This window comes from Gossypium raimondii, chromosome 6 (assembly GCF_025698545.1).
Source record: "Gossypium raimondii isolate GPD5lz chromosome 6, ASM2569854v1, whole genome shotgun sequence".
Taxonomy (NCBI): domain Eukaryota; kingdom Viridiplantae; phylum Streptophyta; class Magnoliopsida; order Malvales; family Malvaceae; genus Gossypium; species Gossypium raimondii.
Genome location: NC_068570.1, coordinates 11,633,092 through 11,654,299, shown reverse-complemented (window position 1 = coordinate 11,654,299; position 21,208 = coordinate 11,633,092). Strand labels below are relative to the sequence as shown.

Genomic DNA, 21,208 nt, shown 5'->3' with positions numbered 1-21,208 from the left:
TATTATTGCTCTTCTCCTCATTTTCCTTTTGCTCTCTTTTCTTGAAAGGACCGATGATTTTCTACAGCACCCTGTGGTATATGTTATATATATTCATAATGTGCAGCACAATATGGAAATAAATAAATTAACTTTAAAATTGTACCAAAATTATGCCACACATTTTTACCACTTAAAATTAAGAATTTATTGTCGATTGAGTCTTAGCTGGATAGGCCAATGCAAGAGGAGGTTGATTCGAGTGTACTAAAATGCATTATCCTTCTGTTTAAAGGTTGGAGGGAAACTATGAATAATTTTAGGCTAAAAAAAATTAAAAATTTATTCATGCATATTTAGAGTTAATTATCCTATATATGATATCTCAAGTTAATTTGTTTATTTATGGTGTGGATTTCCTTTGATTTTATATGCAATAAATAGATAATTTGTCTTTAATAATTAAATGTTAATAAAATTTGTTGTATAATTTTTATTTTTTTAAGATTTTACAAATAACGTTTACTAATTTATGTTTTATTTGATGCTGAGGTTTTTTTTAATGCTACGTCGTTTAGTCCATGTTTTTAGTTTAATTTATTTTTGCTATTGTATTTAGATTATTTTTTACTAAAAATTCTATTACAATCACGTAATTACAATATAAACTTGTATTAAAAATTCTATTAGATTATGTTCGAACTTTGAAGACGACATTGTTGGGAGGGGCAGCCACGAACCCCGAATATGGATCGTAAAATAGACATGAAGAATACAATAAATAATGAAATGTAAAGTTTGAAACTAATTAATAATAATACATTGTCAAAACCATTTTTAAACAAAATGAAAATTTTTAATTTTAAAATACCGGGTTTTTAGTTAAGAACATAGAAATCGCCACCGATCTTTCTGGCTAGGTGTGATCGGTCACCTATAACTTCCCTTTTAAAAAGATAATTTTTGGTCTATATTGAAATCGGGAGTCAATGCCCGAAGATTGATATGAAATTAAATTTAGACCCTGAAAAAAGGAGGATATCATTTATTATTTGAGCGAATTTAAAGCAAAAATTACATTGTGTCACATATATTTCAAACATTCCAAGTTTAATAAAGAAAATTGCATCAACAGCACTAATAAACACCTCACTAACTATCCACAATATAAGGGCAATTTACTTTAGGACAATAAATATATCATTATTACTAATATATTGCTTGATAGCACAACAATCACCCCATGTCATAGTCTATAATAATAATTTTATTCCCATCACAAAATAGCAAGTAGGGACTAAAGTGAAAGTAAATCAAACATATAGCAACTCCCATCACAAATATACAGTCCACGTGTAGGTTTTCAACTAAATGCACCAATAAATTCTTATACATACACATATATACATATAGATATAATATTATCATATAAGTATAAAGTTTTAGTCCAATATATAAGTATAAAGTTGTTGATTTTTTTCTTTTAATTGTATTGTTAAATACTAACTATAATTATAATAAAACAATAAACTAAATAATAATATTTAGAAAATATATAATTTGATCTCAATCCGAGCTTGACCCGATTGTGACCCAGACGAATATAGTTACTGCAAATATGAAATATGTATAATATTAAAATAAAAATTGATTAAATAATGAGTAAAATTAAAATGTCTAAAAATCAAAATAAAACTTTGGTTGCAATAAATTTAAGATTTATTAATGTAATTAGTATGGGTTCAAATTTTGCTAGATCCGTTTTATTATTTTTTCTAATTAAAAAGACTAAACACTCGAATAATATAACTTATTTTAAATATGAAAAATATTTTAATAATTTTATTGATGCTCGATTGACTCATGATACTAACTCAATCGAGTTTAAATAATAGTATATATATTATTTTGATTATTTATTAATGTCATTGCATGAAGACCTGATTTATTGTATAATTGAGTTAATTTGATCATATTTTGCATGATAAATTTTAATTTTGTTTTGGGTAAAATTCTAAATGGTTTGTTTTTAGTCCAATATTAGTTTATTTGATTAAAATATTTTACAATTTCTTTATTTGAAACAATTTTAAATTTTAGAAATATTTTTGAGTTTTGAACAAATAGTATATAAATTTAAAATATATTATTTTATTATTGTATCTGAATTTAGGTTTTAAATAAATTATTTAAGATACTACTTTAAAAAGGTAAATGTTGAAGATTTAAATAAAAATAAAATAAAATATATATTTTTTAAAAATATTTATTTTATATTATAAATATAATATTTAATAGAACATCAAATAGTTTTTATTACCAAGCCGTGCTCACCTGTTCCATGGTTTTTTTTTTTTAAATTAAACATTGTTTAATTAAAAAGATATTTTATTTTTTTGACCTCAATATTTTTATCACCAAGTGTTGGGTGTAATGGTAAAGCACATTACATTTTTAAAGGGAGACAAAACTTTGAACCTTCGAAATGACATTGTTGGAAGAGGAAGCCTCGAATATGGACCGTAAAAATGGACATGAAGAATACAATAAAAAAAAAGATAATGATAATTTTACACATTACTAGTTTCTAATGTCACATGCATTGCATTTAATTTTACACATTTAATTTTTAACGTATTTTTAATTATTGTTACCTATCATAATAATGATAATTTCTCTTAATTTTCAAATTATATACAAATTTTGAACTATACAAGAAAGTAAAGTATAATGTTACTTTCAAAAAATTTAAAAAAAATATGTGGATAAAAAATCACGAGTAAAGATAATTTCACTATAATGGCAAAAACGAATAGCACAAAGATGGAGATAAAACTAAACCCCAAAACCCGAAAATAAGAACCCTCAAAACGTAAAAATAGAATTCTTTGAAAACTTGAAAAAACTAATACCTAAATGTGTAATAGGAAGAGCTTGATGAGAAAGTCCTATCTGTAATTCAGTTGTGCCTCACGAAAAATGTATTGAAGGAGTTGTTGATGGAGAAAACGACATACACCTTGTGGAAAATGTTAGAAACCCTTTACGCGACAAATTTTATGGTTAACCAATTGGTGTTGAAACAACGGTTGTACACGTTCTACATGAACGAATGTGAGCACCTTAAAGGTCACATCAGTCAATTTATTATTCTTTTGAATGATTTAAAGAATGTTGAGGTTTAGATAGACGATGAAGATCAGACAATGCTATTATTTTTCTCTTTACCCCATTCATACAAGTCTTTCAAGGAGACCTTGATTTATGGTAGAGATAATATCTTGTTTGAGGATGTGAAAGGTCATCTGTTGAGAACAAAAAAACTCGACAATGAGTTTGGTTCGGATAACAAGTCAGATAGACAAGCCACGATTTTGGTAGCATCAAGGAAGCAAGATAAGAGATGTTGCCATTGTAAGAAGTTAGGTTATGTCAAGGTAGATTGTTACAAACTATGAAATAAAAGGGCTGCTGAGAGTAACGAGGAAGATTTAGTTGGTGCTAATTTGGTCGATGACATGGGTGATGATTTCTTGTTGTTGTCAACAAGTGAAAGCTCTGAGCTTACGTCCGAGTGGATCTTGGATTTGAGGTGTTCTTTCCACATGTGTCCCAACAGGGACTGGTTCTCCACATACAGTTTAGTTGAAGGTAGACTTGTGTATGGGCAATGATTCACCCAGTAAGGTAATCAGTATTGGTACTGTTCAGATCAGGATGCACGACGAGACAATCGAGACACTATCAAACGTCAAGTATGTACTTGATTCAAAGAGAAGTCTCATCTCCTTGGGAAATTTAGACTCGAAGGGTTGTAGAATTAACATCGAGTCAAACGATATTAAGGTATCCTGTGGGGCTCTCATTTTGATGAAAGGTAAAAAGATTGACAATCTTTATGTTATGGAAGGATCAATGGTGACCGGTGAAATAGAACGTCCTTCGTCTATTAAGGAGTCGAAGTCGAGTCGTTTGAAGTGGAGACAACTTAGCCATATGAGGGAAAAATGTATGACCATTTTGTATAAGAGATGTTCTCTTTTGGATGCATGTTTTGAAAAGATAGGGCACTGCATTCGTGAAAACCAGACTCGGGTCAGTTTTGATTTAGCAGTGCACGAGTCGAAGGCTAGAAGAATTCCAGCTTCAAAGCACAGTTTCGACTCAATTAATATCCTACAAAATTCGAGATAGGCCTGTGGCGGGCTTTAGTAAAGAAGGCACTATGAAAATATGAGTGAAGGTGGAGATTTGTGGAGTATGCCTCGCATTTCGGTCTAATTAGGACACAATGACTTCGCAATGAGGAGGAGCTCTTCATCCTGGCGAGTTGCCGACGTCACAACGAGGAGAAGACCGTCGTCCTGATGACATGACGTCACTTCGTCCTAGTGACGTGAATTCCATGTCATAACGTGGAGACGTGCCATGCAATTTTCTCAGTTTTCTTCTCCTAGTTAAACTTTGATTATTTGTTTCAATTGAACTTTGATTAGTGTATATTTTAATATTATTTGACTTATGAATTTAACCTATAAATAGGCCTTTTACAAACTTAGAAAGATCAACCCATTGCACATTTAGGTATTAGTTTTTTCAAGCTTTCAGAGAATTTTGTGTTTACGTTTTAAGGGTTCTTATTTTTGGGTTTCGGGGTTTAATTTTATCTCTATCTTTGTACTCTTATTTTTTACTATTATAATGAAATTATCTTTGCCCATGATTTTTTATCCTTTTCGGAGGGATTTTTCCACCTAAAATATTTGTGTTCGATCTTTTCAATTCCTTTTTTATTTTACTTGTTCGTTACTTAATCAGGTTTATCCTTTACAAATTGGTATCAAAGTTACGGTTCAGCTTTCGCAGATTGACTCGTTCGGTGACACAACAATGATTTTGGATATCGAGAAGTTTGACGGATCACAAATTTTAGTTTCTGGCCATTTCGAATAATTTCGGAGGTAGCTGATGTGGCTGAGGACAAGGGTGATGATTCATTGCTCTCTACATAGTCCAGTTGAAGGTGGAGTCGTGTCAAATGTCAGGCTCGTGGAAGCCAATGTTATGTAAAAAGGGTTGAGTTTTAGAACTTTAAGTGGACTGTTTAGTAAATAGGGGTTAGTTAGAACCCAATGACTGAAAGAGGTATTAAAAAGGATAGACCGAGTGACAAATTTATCTTTCAAGACTATTCCTCTTTAAAAGGGAAATCTATAGTAAAGTAACCGTCAAAAGGCCAGTTCTGCATATAATCCTTGCATGAGAGAATTAGTGAACTCGAGTAGTTTCTCGGATGACAGACTGGTGAATACTATAGACCCAAGGGGGTCCATAATAGACGAACATGCACCTTAAGGGCATAGTATTATTGTTAGGGCGGTTCCCAAGGGAATAACCCAAACAAATTGCAACACAAACGTAGGGTGGAATGAGATTTGAATTGCTAGGGTGGCATAGATCCTTATTAGCTAAACCTACATGTGGAGGGTCAGTAAGTTCTGTAGGACTGAAGCAAGAATATAGAGTCCTCCATGGACGATTCGAATTTGCTATGCCTGCCAAGCAAGACAAGCGAAAGGGGAGAAAAAGATCTTATACTAGCAGCTGACCTCCCAACCATATGGTTAAGGATTAAAAACTATGGGTACAAGTGTGTCCGTTAAGGAAGACAATCAAAGGAAAGAGGGATGAAAGGAATAAATAGAGTTCACCATTGGGGCAGGATACCTGAGAAGCTGTCGAGACTTGACGAATGGCTATAGGTTCAACTAGGGAAAGATCGATTAGCGGTCTATTCACCTATAGATAAGCTTGGGGAATGAACCAAATACCGCCAACCCAGATTGAATGAAAATTTTCCAAGACGATTAGGGGTTTAAATATGTCTTTTTACTCTTTTTAAATGCCTCAGCAAGGTTGGAGATAATTTGCATAATATAGTAACGAAACTCACAAAGTTCTTTTGAACTTACAGAATTTCAACTTATGTATGTAGGACTCGTCGGACGAGAAAAGACCTTGAGGAGGGACCAAGCTAGACAGTTGAAAATCGAGGAACGATCATTAATCGGTGTGATGAACATAGGATGGGAAACCATTAGAGGCTCCGCTTCGTGGTCGAATGAGTTGTAACTAAATAATTCCCTTAGAATTCAGAGTTGAGACAATAAACACTTATCCTAAATTATTGTCTCTGTTGTAAAGGTTTTTAAATAAATAGGTAATACAGTCTGTTTTCAAAATAATGTGTTCAAATTTGTACATGAACTGTGATGCCCCAAACCCGAGTGGGACGGTCTGACCTGAATTTCAAACATCATATTATCCACTGAAGTGACTCTTCATTTAAAACTTTACGAACCACACTAACCAACCTTACACACCACACATTTGTAGAATATTTCATACAGGAAATTAAACCTAAGTGCATGCTTTTCTAAATTAATGATTTCATTTACACAATCAGAAGGTATAAGGTGTACCTTATTACTCGGCGGTCTCCCTTAGTTGCAAAATTTTTTTAGTTCATTTAATTATCATCACATGGAAGAAGTAATAAAACCATCTAAATAAGCAATCAATCAAGGAATTATAACGTTCAAAACTCCAAAAAAAAAGTCCGTAATGTTAGTTTACAACCCGTTGAAAATTTTATTTAAAAATTCTAAGTCTAATTTTAGTACTAAACCCTTGGAACAACCCACATTGCCTTCACATCAGAGTTTAAAATCTCAACACACATACTCTAGAAAAATGCCTTGCGATGGATCACCGATTTACCACCTTCCCTGCTAACCTGCGAACTATTTATTTGCAAGGTAAACTAAGGAGTGTGAGCTTGGAGAAATTCAGTGAGTACACATGCATACAACACAAGTAAACACACTAACACATGTTACGATTTAAACATACCTTAACAATACACATATAACACAATTTTCATACTCAACACAGTGATATATATTGGCAATTCATGAATATGAAACATAGTCAAATTAATGCTCATTGGATAAACGGATCTCCAAAATGCGCCACATGACTCATAAAGTCGTACGCTATCTCTATGTAATTTAGCATGTATGCTCACACTCTCCAAACACACCACACTATCTACAATGACTGGAGCTATGCTCGACATTCCCCTATCTCTCCAATGTTATCTCTGGGTCACAATGCCCAACACATAATAAAATGGGGTGGGCACTCACAATCCTATGGCATGCCAATGATATCCAACTGTTTCAAGTGTTTACATTGCCAACATATCTATTTAATCACATTTTATTACACAATATAACTGGCTCGCATTACTGTTGAGCTCACACTTAGCATTTCAAAATAATATAATTTTGTACTAATCAAAACTCACAATATCATAAATCTCATCATTCACTTATTGGTTCGTGCATAGGGGTGAGCAAAACTCGATTTGACTCGAAAAAATCGAAAAAAATTTGAATTTCGAGTTAAACGAATCGAGTTATTTGAATTAATCGAGTTATTCAAATCAACTCAAATTTTTTTTCAAATTTCAAGTTTGAATCGAGTTGAGTTTTCGAATTCGAATAACTCGAATAATTCGAATAATTCGAATATCAAACTATAATATTTTACATTTTTACCCCCAATTTCCAAATTTTTTTACTTTTACCACAAAACTTTTACTCCTTCCCACTTTTCCCCCAAAACTTTTACTTCCCTCCCCTCCCAACCCCCCAATCTACCCAAAATCCATTTCCCACCAAAATTTTACTCCCAAAAACCCTCAAAACCTTTTATTTTCCCCCAAAATTTTTACTCCCTCCTACTTTTCCCCTAAAACTTTTATTCCCTTCCCATCTCACCTCCCATCTACCCCAAGCCCTCCCCCCTCCAAATTTTTTTTTAATATTTTCCCTCCAAAATTTTACTCCCCCTATTTACTTTCCCTCAAACTTTTATTCCTCAAAACTTTTTATTTTCCCCCTAAACTTTTACTTTTCACCTGTACTCTCAAATAAAAATCAAAATTATCCAAAAAATCACTAAACATAAATAGTAATAGTTTTATTTATATCTACTATTTATATTATTAAATTAAATGTCACATTTTATATTATTTATGTTATTGAATTATTTAGTCATATTGAATATTTATATTAAAATTGAATTATTAATTATGTCTTAAAATATTCGTGTTAAAATTTTATATTGGTATCAATTTCACATTTTATTTTTAAAATTACTTTTATTAAAAAACCATATTTTTACATTTAATATATTTTTTAATTCCAAAATACATAGTGAAAAGAATCTGAAGATAATTGAAACAACTAAGCAAGCAAGCTAACCAATATACAAAAAATTAATAAATAAATTATGAGGCGATGAAAGTTAATAAAAATTTTGATTAAGGCGGACAAATTTTATTACGATGGGTGACAGTGGTTACAAGGACCCAAAATTATTTTTTAAAATTTAACTCGAACAAATATATTCGATTCGATTCGACTCGAATTCCATCTCACTCGACTCGATTCGATTCGAGAAAACTTCAAATAAAGTTAGGATGATAAAATGAGATTCGAAAACTCGATTAACTCAAAAATTTTCGATTCGATTCGATTCGATTCGATCGAATGCTCACCCCTATTCGTGCATGCATAAATGTGCATTATCAATAAATTTTACATGTTGTAAAAATCTATATTTTATTATTTATTTTTATATTTGTTCACAAGCATTACATAACTATATATGAATATATATTACATATATATACATACCTATTTAGTGACCTTTGTCACGTCAAATTTTAACATATATTAAAAGTCTCATAAATGTATATATACTAAATAAAACAAAACCTATAAACATATATATATATATATTATATAATAAAACTCACACATAATATATATACAACCACACTCATATATATATATTATATATATAACACGCATATATATATATATATATATATATATATATATACTAACTCCCCATTTATATATTATAAATGCAACACGCATATATATATGTATATTGCCAACTCCCCCATTTATATATTATATATATAACACACACTAATATATATTGTATACAAAATAAAGGCCAAGCATATATATTATAAGTTCATGTATTTTAACTATTAAAATCACATAGTGTATATACGTAAATATTCAACCAAAATTGCAAGGATTTGTACAGGGAAGAAGTCAAGGTTTGCATACCATAAATGGGGATTTGCAAGTGTCACTTCGACTCTCTAGATCTTGTAATTCATGCTAAAATACAACGTACAAATGCACTCACCTATAACTAATATTTTATGCTTGCCTTTATCCTGATTTGTTAAGGCTCCACTAACGTTTTCAACTTCGCACAAAAATATACATATTACTAAGTATTCAAAAACAATCTAGCTTACTCTCTTTATGTTCATACAATGACTCTCAACTCACACATACTTATTCGACTTATTTTGTACAATTTATTTTGCTTAATTTCTTCTTTTTAACTTAATTAAATCCTTAATTTCTTCCTCCTAACCCCCTAACTTGTGCCTAATTATAGATCTAGATCTCTAACTTTGCTCAATTTCTTTAATTAATATTTTCTTCGGAAAAACATTGTCCATCCTCATTCTCAAAAGAAAACCATTTAATTTATGCAATTACTTAAAGATTTTGATAAATTGAATTTGTAAACCTGTTAATCTCGCCAAATATGCTACAAATCATTTTAAAAACATCTCTTAGCCCTTTATTATGAGATTCACCATTTTTATGCAAAAGATAGCTTTAAAACCATAGATCTTTAATTTTCTTGCTTTAAAAGACTTGTACATGCTAGTGACGAGACCTATATAGAAAAAATTAGGATGAATAAAGTTACTTTTTTTAAACTATGTGAGATGTTACAAACTTTAGGAGGATTAAAGTTGTCAAGGAACATGCTTGTTGATGAACAAGTGACAATGTTATTACATATTATTGCTCATCATCTTAAAAACTGAGTTATCAAACATCACTTTAATAGGTCCGGGGAAACCGCTAGTAGATTATTTCACAATATTTTAAATGCTATCATACTCTTACAAGATGTGTTATTTAAAAAGGCAGAGTCAATTACAACTAATTCTACAGACCCAATGTGGAAATGGTTCAAGGTATTGGAGTAAGTTTCATATATAACTTGTACATGATTTAGTTGATTTAGATTTAAATATAATGTCCTAACTCTAAGTTTTATACATGTGATGTAGAATTTCTTAGGTGCTTTAGATGGAACTCGCATTAAGATTAGGGTTCCAACAGTTGATAAGCCTAGATATCAAACGCGAAAAGGTGACATAGCAACAAATATGTTAGGTGTTTGTACACCTGATATGCATTTTGTTTATGTTCTTCCTGGTTGAGAAGGTTCTATTGCTAATGGACGGGTTCTTCGAGATGCCATTAGTAGGAGACATGGACTAAAAGCTCATCATGGTAAAGTGCAGAATTGGAGGAATTTGAATTAATTTTTAAGATAATACTTTTTTGGGGAAATTAACCATGATAAATAGTTTTTTCATAGGTTGTTATTATCTAGTTGATGCTGGATGCACAAACTGTGAGTGATTTCTTACGCCTTTTAGAGGACAAAGATATCATTTGAATGAGTGGCGTCAGGGTTACCAGCCAAGTACTCCAGAAGAATTTTTTTTAATATGAAACATGCTTCAGAGTGTAATGTTACTGAAAGATGCTTTGGGTTATTAAAACTTAGACGGGGAATACTTGGGAGTCCATCATTTTATTATGTGATGGTGCATAATAGAATCATTATTGTATGTTGTTTACTCCATAATTTTATTCGAACCTATATGAGTCTTGATCCTATTGAAGTGAAGTTCTGAGAAAGATTACCTAGTAATGTGATTGATGATGATGAACCAAATATCGTAAATATTCATCCATCGGATGCATGAGCCACTTGGAGGATGAAACTAGCCAATCAAATGTTCGATGAATGACAAGCATCTAGAAATTAGTTAGGTTTAGGGTAAAAATAGTAAATATTAATTTGTTTATGTTATTTGATGTATCTAGTTTATGAAACTTTGGTGGTGTTTGAATTGTTTTTCTAGACTGTACTAGACTTGTTGAATTATAATTTATTTTCTTTTGATTCATCATGTGTTATAATTTTATAAAGTGTCGACCTTTTGGTTCATAATATTGAACTTAAATTTAATTTGCATTTTTTCTTAAGATAATTATGTCAGGTTTGTCACGATCAAGTGTTTCTTCCTAAAATTCTCGAGGAACCAAAAGAAAATAGGTTCTAGAAGAAAATGCTGCATTGGTTGCCTGTATGGTCGACTTGCACAATGTTGGAACCTTTAATGTAGATACGGGATTCAAAGCCGGTTATTTAAATGAGTTGGAAAAAAATGTTAGAAAAAGTTTTACCCCATGCTATGTTAAAGGCTAAACCTAATCTTGAATCGAGGATTAGGATATTGAAAAGAGATTGGACAATCATTTATAACATGCTTAGTGGAAAAAAATAGTGACTTTGGTTAGGACTAGCATAAGAAACTTGTTGTTGCTAAAGATGCTGTGTGAAACTCATATATAAATGTAAGAATTATTTCAAGTCTTTATTATCTTGTTTTGACCAAACTTATATCTAATATGAATTTCTCATTTTTTATAGAGTTATAAAGAAGCTGGTCAATTCAAACATCGTAGTTTCCCTTATTATGACCAACTTATTGCCATCTAGCAAAAGATCGAGCTATTGGGAAAGATGCTCAAACAACCATTGATATTATTGAAGAAATAGATGTTGAGGATGTAACTACTACAAATATTCATGAAGAAATAAATGATTTACATGCATGCGAAGCTGATGTTTCTTTAGATGACATAAATCTTTCAGCTACACAACTGCAACCACCTAGAAACCAATGTGATTCCACATTTTCAAAGAAGAAAAAAAGATTTCTGATGCAAGTGATCATATTTCTTCTACTTCATTTGTTGATGCTGCCACTTTATTGGCGAAAAACATAAGGACCGTTGGCTTTGAAATCAGTAGGAGTATTGCCTCCGAAGTGCTAATTCAACAAAAGTCAGAAATGATCATTCAAGAAAGTGCTCTAAAATTATATCCAACCTTATGTGAAGTAGAAGGTTTAATTGAGGATGAGCCGTATCGCTCGTTGAGTAAAATTCCAGACTATCCAACGCAAATGTTCATTTTCTTTAGTATACCTTCTTCTGTGCGATTGGAATGGGTAAGAAGATTTCTTGCTGACCATTAAAAATCATGGTTGTGTTGGTGATATTTTGGTAACTTTTTGTGTTTGTAATATTTGGATGGTATAATGACATGATAGAATGTCATTGCAATGTTGTAACTTTTCGATGTTGTAAAATTTAACATATAGATTATGACATATAAGCTAATGAAATCATGCAATTTTTTGTTAATATATGAATATTATGTTTGGATATGAAATATAGTTCTCAAGCTATTTATTACTTCTAATTTTTTATTTTAGAATAATTAAATTATTTGTTTCACTAATGATATTTTAGCATATTAAATATGTATTGCGTTTAAAAATAATAAAGTAGATTATATATTATTTTATAATATTATATATTATAAATTTTAATTCATATTATAATAATTATATTAAAATATAATAATTATGTTAAAAATGATTAAATTATTTTTATTATTTTATTAAAATATATTTAATAATAATTTTCTTAAAATTTAATAATAATAACAATAATCATCTCATTTAAGCATTTTTCCTTATACTATTACAACATCTATTTTATTCAACCAAACACAAGAATGCTATTATAGTTCTATTCCATTCCATTCAACCAAACAATTGAATTACTGATTACAACTCTATTCCATTACAACTTTATTTCATTACAACTCTATTCAATTACAGCCCTATTCTATTACAGTGAACCAAATGTACCCTTATATTCTTTACAAAATTTAATAATTTTTTAATATATTATTTATATTCCTTACCAAAATTATCAACTTTCCTCAAATAGACCTCGAGCTAGAATTATTTAAGTTTGAATTTTCTCGAGCTCTAATTTCTTTTCGGGCACTAATAGTTAAGAAATTAGATTTTTTTTATATTCGAAAACTATTACCGACTTGGATCGACATGAACAAGCTTTCGAGTTTAGGCCTAGCTTTACTGTTAGATTATATGTTTGGTATGTAAATGAATGAAACAAATTGAATTCGAAGTTGGATTTTATTTATTTTGGGTAAACTACAACACCCATGATCACTGTAAAATAGAGTTTGTTTTATTTTGGTTAGTTCAAATTTTTTTCTCAATTTAGTCATTTTAAATAGAATAATTGTGTGAATTAGTCACTGTAGTTAAAATTTATGTTTTGTTTTAACGGATTTCTAATGTGGCACATCAGCACATTGAATGACTAACATGTGACATTTTTTGTTCACTTTTGACTAAAGTTTAGAGATCTTTCTATAAAGTTTAGGAGGAAAAGGTTTTGGACTAATTACAGGGAGGCCCCTAATCTTTAGTCAAAAGTAAAAAAAAATACCACGTGTTAGTCACTAAATGTGCTGATATGCCACATTAGAAATTCGTTAAAAGAAAACATAAATTTTAACTGCAGTGATTCGCACACTTATCTTATTTAGGATTGCTAAATTGAAAAAAAAAACAAAATAGAATAGACCCTATTTTAGAGTCACCATGAGTGTAGTTTACCCATTTATTTTTAGGCCGCGAGGCCATGGATTTAAGTGTCACAATGAAGGGCCAATAACATGGTCCATTAATATTCGGAGAAACGGCACCGGTTTGTAGAGCCGTATGCAAACTAGGGTTTTCTTATTTGTGTCTATTTTAACTTGAGCTCTTCCATTCTGTATCCTCTCTTCGGCGCGCTTCTGCTTTCCTTCAATCCAATCCAATCCAATCCAATCCAATCCAGGTCTCTCTCTCTCTCTCGACGTTTCCCTCCATCAGGTTTCCTAGAAAATCCAACGAGGTACTCTGAACTTAAGAAAGATCTCTAATACTTTTTGATTTTGAACTGAATGCAGGTAAGGGCTAAGGCGAGAGGGAGTGAAAATGGTTGAGAAAACAAGAGGAAGAAAGGAAGAGGTGGTGACCAGGGAGTACACCATCAACCTTCACAAGCGCCTCCATGGCTGGTAACTGGTCTTTCCCTCACTAGCAAAAATGAATTTCTTTTCTTTGTTTCTTTTCCCCCCTTCTATTCTTACTATTGTGATCTTTGCTTGACGGGTATTTTTTATTTTTGTTGTAAATTTTGCCTCTTGCTTTGAAAGTTATTTGCTTTACTTATTACTCTTTATATTTCCTTATGTTAATTTGACTTCAATTGTTTGCTTTATTCACATTGTTAGTGAAAAGTAGTTTAAGCTATTATACCAATGGATTTGGTTGGCTAAATAATGATTTTCATGGGTATAAGAAATGGGGCTATAGGGTTGAGCTTGTAAATGATAGTGAGGTTCATGATTCTCATTGTTTTTCCAATGTTTGGTAAATGCCTTCAAGTGAAAACGGATAGCTAAAGGTGGCACCACTTCGATTAAGTTAATTGTGCTTGGAAGTTGTATGAATGGATTTTAGTTATAGGAAAATAATGCTAGATTGAATGCCAAATATTACATATTTTAGTATATGGCTTCTTGTTCTTTTGGCAGCCATAGCTTTATGGATAATCTAACTATGATTCTGCCTTTGGATTGGGTGGAATCTTAAGTTATTTCTGCAGCTGTGTATCACTTTTTTCTGGGAATATGTTTAACCTTATGGTAGTTTTTTTTTTAACTTCATGGTTATCTTGTAAAACAGCACATTCAAGAAGAAGGCTCCCAAGGCTATAAAGGAGATTAGGAAGTTTGCAGAAAAAGCAATGGGGACAAAGGATGTGAGAGTTGATGTCAAGCTGAACAAACACATCTGGAGCCGAGGGATCCGAAGTGTTCCTAGAAGGATTAGGGTCCGCATTGCTCGAAAGAGAAATGATGATGAAGATGCGAAGGAAGAGCTCTACTCTCTAGTAACCGTTGCTGAAATCCCAGCTGAAGGACTGAAGGGTTTGGGCACTAAGCCCATCGATGATGATGATGAGTAATTTATTGATGTTTAGTTTTATGAAAACTTGCATTTGTTCACCAAGAAATTTACCCGAGTTTTGGTTAGTGTTACATTTGTGACCTGTGAGAGACATCATTCTACTCATATATTTGGTTTATTGTTGTCAAGACTATTTAAGCTTGTTCCTTGTGCAATTGAAATTTCCAGCAGATTTTAGAGTATTGTGGTATTGAAGCTTAAGCTACTATTATATTGTTATGAAGTAGGCCCGGCAAACCCTGTTTTCATTTGGCCATTACAGGATACTGTTGGGTTCCCAGCTTTTTGATGATAAGAACAAAATTACCTAGTCTAGGTCTTGGCATGAATATTGTCAAAGCCTTGTCACCATCTCAATTGCATATACAACGGTAGATTAAATAAAAACAAACCTGGCATGTTAAGTCTTAAATTTGGAGCTTCTGTTCTTAGATTGCATATGTAGGTTTAGAATTTGATTTCTTGTATGCATAAACCCCTTTTTTATCTCTAAATCATGATGTTATCTACGACCCTTGTCTTTATCCCTAGACTGTACCCTTGTCTTTAAATCATGATCAGAACATATTCCTTACACTCGGGCTTTTCGATTAACTGGCATTTTAGGTGTAACCATGACGGAAAGACCTCACAAATACCTGGGATGTCAGATGGGACACATCCTTAACGAGAAACAGTTCTTTCAATCCACCCTTGGAACGCATTCAAATCAAACTCGCAGGATGGAAAGCCAAACTACCATCGCTGGGAGGTACCCCGTAAGTTGGTACTGATAAAAGCTACTTTGACGTCCATACCAATTTATTCTTCATGTATCAAGGCCCCACAAAATATTATAGACAAAATACACCGAGTTATCAAAAATTTTTGTTGGGGTCACAATTCCAATACAAAAAAACCTACAACTACGTAGCTGGAAACTTCTATGTCGTCCGAAAAGAGAAAGTGGACTAGCTAGCTATACCCCAAACAGAGCTTTTGAACGAAGCGCTTCTATGTATGGCGTATTCTCACATAACCACACTCCTTCGGCCAGGCACTACTGTCAAAATACTGCACCAACATCAACTTCCTTGAGGTTGGACTGAAACCAGTGGATTCTTGGACATGGAAGAGTATCCTAAAAGGCCGTGACATATGTTTACTAGGACTTAATATCTAAATCTGGTCTAGCCGCAATGTCTCTATCTGCGGAAACGGTCTAGCACTCCGGCAATACCAATCACAGCAATTACCGAGAATTCCATTAACAGACATGCAAGATACAGTAAACAAACAGTGGCGTTCCCAGTTTATACAAGATCGACTGAGAGACAACTGGACAAATGAACTACATTAGAGAAGTTTCTCTTTAACCGAAAATGAGGACAGGTATGTATGGAAACATAGCTTCTCGGGTGAGTTCTCAGTAAAAGCTGCCTACAACATGCTAATCGAGGAAAACAACCCTGAACCAAATAACAGCCAGTTTCATATAAAATGGGAGGCTCTATGGCGCATTAATGTCCCACACAAGATACAACGAAACCCTATGGAAGTAATTTACCGTGTAATACCTAATTATAGTGAATACAATGGGGCCTTGCAAACAAAGGGCAACTTACAACCTGTCTGGACAGCAGAAACAAGGGTTGAAACAACAAATATTTGGAACGCCAATACATCAATTCAAGAGAGGTCTACTTCTGCCTATCACCTAACATTATCGTTCACCTACAATCACCAATACTCAATATAGGGCACAACAGCAGCCCTCACCGTTGAAAGCCCTCCTCCACTAATCTTTGCTATCTCCCTACAACATCTCGACCAAACCCACAGCAAATTAACATTCATCGGTCAAATTCTATGCCCGCTCCAACGGCTCCGAATTTCAGAATTTCAACACGTGTTATTTATCTCCCCAACAGGAAACGGCGCAAGTATTTCCTTGGCCAATGTCAAGTCCATTGGAAGACTCCCCAACAGATATAATACACTTGCAAAAAGGGATCCAAACACACGTACATGAGGAACGTCATCCACTCCAGGCACTGGTTAACAGGTTGGCGTATCGAGCAGCACACTCCGGGTTCTCAAAGCAATGGTCAACGTAACTTAGAACTACTATGTTTCATTTGTAGATTACCAAAAAAAAAAAAAAAAACTGAAAAAAGGGCTGAGAAGAGAAATGAAGAGTTAGAAGAGGTGTCAAGTAGTGATTTTCGTTCCACTGAGAATTACTGGTTAACAGGTCTTTGAAGTGCAGAGCTAAAGTTGCTTCTAATTCTAATCATGCTAAACAAGATAAATTCTGCTAAAAAATGAGCCTAGATGAGCTGAAATGCTGCTTAAATTGAGCTTATATAAGATGTGTAAATATCTCCATTAGTAAGAAAGCAAGTATTGCTTCTATTTAATTCCTGCTTTTCGAGCTCAGTTTTTTTTTCTGATCTTTGTAGGAAATTACAAAAGAAAACATACTACTTCCCATGGAAATCAGACATTGTCTTGTTTCCCTCTCAGGCTTCAAATATTACTCAAGACGGTAGTTTTATCATTTAATTTGTTACTAAGATAAAACTGTAGGTTTCAGACATGAGGTAAAGAAGACATATTATTGCATTAGATGATAACACTAACATCCATATATAACAAACATGTGCTGTTAAGGATGAACAGAGAAAGAACAAAAATGAAGAAACAGTTTTACTTTTACAATTCTTTTCAAGGTACGTAATATGATTGCCAATGCGCAAAAATTACTAAAACCCAGGAGTATTAAACTGAAAATCAAGACCACTTTCTCAGGTCATCTTAGAAAAATCCAATCACAGATCAGCTCTTCCTGGATATCTTGGGAAGGGAATAACATCTCTAATGTTCTCGATGCCAGTGGCAAAGAGAATCATTCGTTCAAAGCCTAGCCCGAATCCACAATGTTTAACAGTTCCGTATCGCCGCAGGTCAAGATACCACTCATATGGCTCAAGAGGCAACCCCACCTCCAAAATTCTGCGAGGAATAGCAACAAACTCATGTTCATTATTATTTTCAATATCCAATGCCAATGATAAAACCATGACAGGTCAGCAGTACAAAACAAAAATACCATCATGGCATGAACGAGGGAAACACTCCCACATACCTTTCCCGAATGACCTCATAACGTTCTTCCCTTTGGCTTCCCCCGATTAGTTCTCCAACCTGAAATATTTGAAAAATATTAACTCAAAAACGTGACAAAGCAAAAAGGTAAGATTGTAAATGAATATGTAACGACAGAATAGGAAGTAAATGCCGACCTTGGGCACAAGGACATCCATAGCAGCAACAGTCTTCAAGTCATCATTGAGCCTCATGTAGAATGCTTTTATTCCCTTTGGGTAGTTATAAACAATAACGGGCTTCTGAAATTTAACTTCAGTCAAGTATCTGCAAGGCCAACGCAAAATAGGATTTAAGCATCCACATAAAGCAGGTAGAAGAAACAATTAGAAAGACTTGCATACCTTTCATGCTCAACATTTAAAGCAGGTAGAAAAACTAATAAAAAAGACTTGCATACCTTTCATGCTCAGAAGCCAAATCAATCCCCCACTTCACTTCATTCTCAAATTTCTTACCACCTTTCACAGCTTCCTCTAAAAGCTCCACTGCTTCTGTGTATGATATCCGTACAAAGGGAATTGAAGCAACCATTCTCAACCGATCAATGCAACCTTTATCATAACTTTTAGCCATGAATTGCATATCGTCAAGGCATTTATCAAGCAACCAATTGCACATATACTTCACATAAGCCTCGGCACAGTTCATGTCATCCTGTAAAAGCATCCAATCTTTTGACTTAATTTTCAACATAGATGAAAGTAAAGGAGTACTATGACGCCAGCCATACCTGAAGATCTGCAAATGCTATTTCAGGCTCTACCATCCAAAATTCTGCCAAATGCCTTGAAGTGTGAGAGTGTTCAGCCCGAAAAGTTGGCCCAAATGTATATACGTTACTAACAGCACAAGCATATGTTTCAACCTGCAGTTGCCCAGAAACTGTCAAAAAAGCTTGGCGGGCAAAGAAGTCTTGAGTGTAGTCGATCTTCCCGTCCTTCTTGGGAATCCCAGATTTCAATTTAGATCTCTCCTCCAGCTTAGAGAGATTCTCCTTTGCTTTGTTAAGTTCAGCCACAGAAGCAGTGATTTCCGATTTGCTTGCTTTGGCAGCTTTAAGCTGTTTAACAGCCTCTCCTCTCTCGCTCACAACTTGCCTAGCTGCTTCTATGTCAACCTCCGATGGAGGAGGGTTTTTAATCAGTTCCTTCTCCAGCTTTTCAGATTCACTAATCAAAGTTGTGACTTGAAACATCTCACCAGCACCCTCACAATCACTAGTAGTTAAAATTGGAGTGTGCACATAAAGGAAATTATGCTCTTGGAAGAATGAATGCGTAGCAAAGGCAAGTGCGTTCCTAATTCGAGCTATGGCTGCAATCTGAATCCACATATAATTACCAAGAATTACAAAATAACAAAACAAGTAGCAAAATACCTATTGCACAGCATTAAAAGGTTCCTAAATTTACCAAATTTGGTTTCCAATTGAACTCAGCACTGTTCACTTGTCAGGAATATTAATAACTATACCTTCAATGTTGTTTAGTAGTAGTAAAATTTTAAGCTTTTTTTCAGGGAAATAGTGTTATTTTTCAACGTTCCATAAAAAGAAGGGATGAGCATTCAATTTGAGTAATGATTCATACCGTGTTGGTCCTAGCTCGAAGATGAAGATGATCTCTCAAAAATTCAAGCGTGAGCTTCGTTTTTGGAATCGGGTACTTAGCAGGATCCACCTCGCCTACAGAAACCACTTTTTCGACCCGAAGCTCAATCTTCTGCCTCGTGCCTTCAGGTGGCACCTTCAATATCCCATCCACCACCACGCAGGTGCCGGTCGCCACCAGCTTGCTCAGAACAGCCAGTCCGGCGTCCACAATCACCTGCAAGTTCGCCGGGCACGACCCATCATTCAATTCCAAGAAGGCGAAAGTTCCTTTCCCTTGCTCTCTCCCTGTCTTTACCCAACCACCGGCCCGGACTCGTTGCCCAGCAAGGCCAGCCCCGCCATCTGGCCGGCCCACGATGGAACGGATCAGGACACGGTCAGAAAATGCGTGTTTCTCAACGGTGTCGGTCAAGTTCATCGCGGCGAGTTGGTCCGACGGCGGCAGCGCCTGATCTGTTTCCGCCATTGGATTTTTTGAGCGTGACAGAAATGAACGGGGAAAATGAAGGCCTTAGAGAAACTTAAGTGATATAAACCCTAGAACTAGACTTTATATGTAATTAGGAGCGATCTGTTGCAGCCAAGACTACATTAATTTCGATGTACTCCAATGGGGGCAGGGTCACAATGTCTTGTTTCGTACACGTGTGCCTTTTTAATTGGTGCATAATGAGTCCCACGGAATCTTTGATTTCTTTTGCGTCTGAAACTGACGAAAAAACTACCAAGGATTCAGAGAGCGCGTTATTTTAAGGTGGAATCTTGTTTTCATGCTGGCGCTGCTACAATCATACTTTGTCCAAAAACTTCTTTATAGTAAAATGTAAATATGGCAACTAAACAATTTGCTTGTCTAATAAATTGTTTTTTCATTAGTTTATTGATCTGCGCATATTATATATAAAATTTGATATGTTAGTTTATTCAATTATGTTAAATTCTAAGTTTAGTGACAATGTAATGATCCATTAGAGGGAATGCTTTCTTGAGCAATCATAAACTATTAGAAATCTTATTACATACATATACATGTATATAAACCAACAATTGTAAGCTTATTTGAGTTAGCAATGACTAATCTTTTTTACATTCCAATTTGTTAATATCACTATTTTCATCTTTTATTGTTCTCATGTCTTGTTACCTCTCTCTCGTCGACAACGTCAACATGATATCAGAGCCACCTTTCGTGGAGGTTACTGGTCAATCATTTCTCCTGCTTTGTGGTTTTCCCTCTGCTTCTGTTTACTTTGCTATTTGCTTCAATTGTTTTTTTGGCTACTTGTTTTTCTGTACGATTTTTG

The 21,208-nt window shown here is 33.6% G+C and overlaps 2 protein-coding genes across 2 annotated transcripts; one reads left to right on the top strand and one right to left on the bottom strand.

Moving 5' to 3' along the window:
• The first annotated feature begins 13,796 nt into the window (after positions 1-13,796).
• LOC105772908 (60S ribosomal protein L31) lies at positions 13,797-15,324 on the top strand. The gene is made up of 3 exons (XM_012594397.2): positions 13,797-13,964; positions 14,077-14,187; positions 14,858-15,324. Exons 2-3 carry the CDS (start codon positions 14,105-14,107, stop codon positions 15,138-15,140), a joined length of 366 nt encoding a protein of 121 aa, XP_012449851.1. The 5' UTR covers positions 13,797-13,964; positions 14,077-14,104; the 3' UTR covers positions 15,141-15,324.
• A 2,396-nt stretch (positions 15,325-17,720) lies between these two features.
• On the bottom strand, positions 17,721-20,429 carry LOC105772907 (asparagine--tRNA ligase, cytoplasmic 1). Its single transcript, XM_012594395.2, has 6 exons — positions 19,882-20,429; positions 19,023-19,613; positions 18,690-18,946; positions 18,427-18,556; positions 18,270-18,328; positions 17,721-18,136 (listed from the first exon to the last, which is right to left on the bottom strand). Exons 1-6 carry the CDS (start codon positions 20,368-20,370, stop codon positions 17,953-17,955), a joined length of 1,710 nt encoding a protein of 569 aa, XP_012449849.1. The 5' UTR covers positions 20,371-20,429; the 3' UTR covers positions 17,721-17,952.
• Positions 20,430-21,208: the final 779 nt, after the last annotated feature.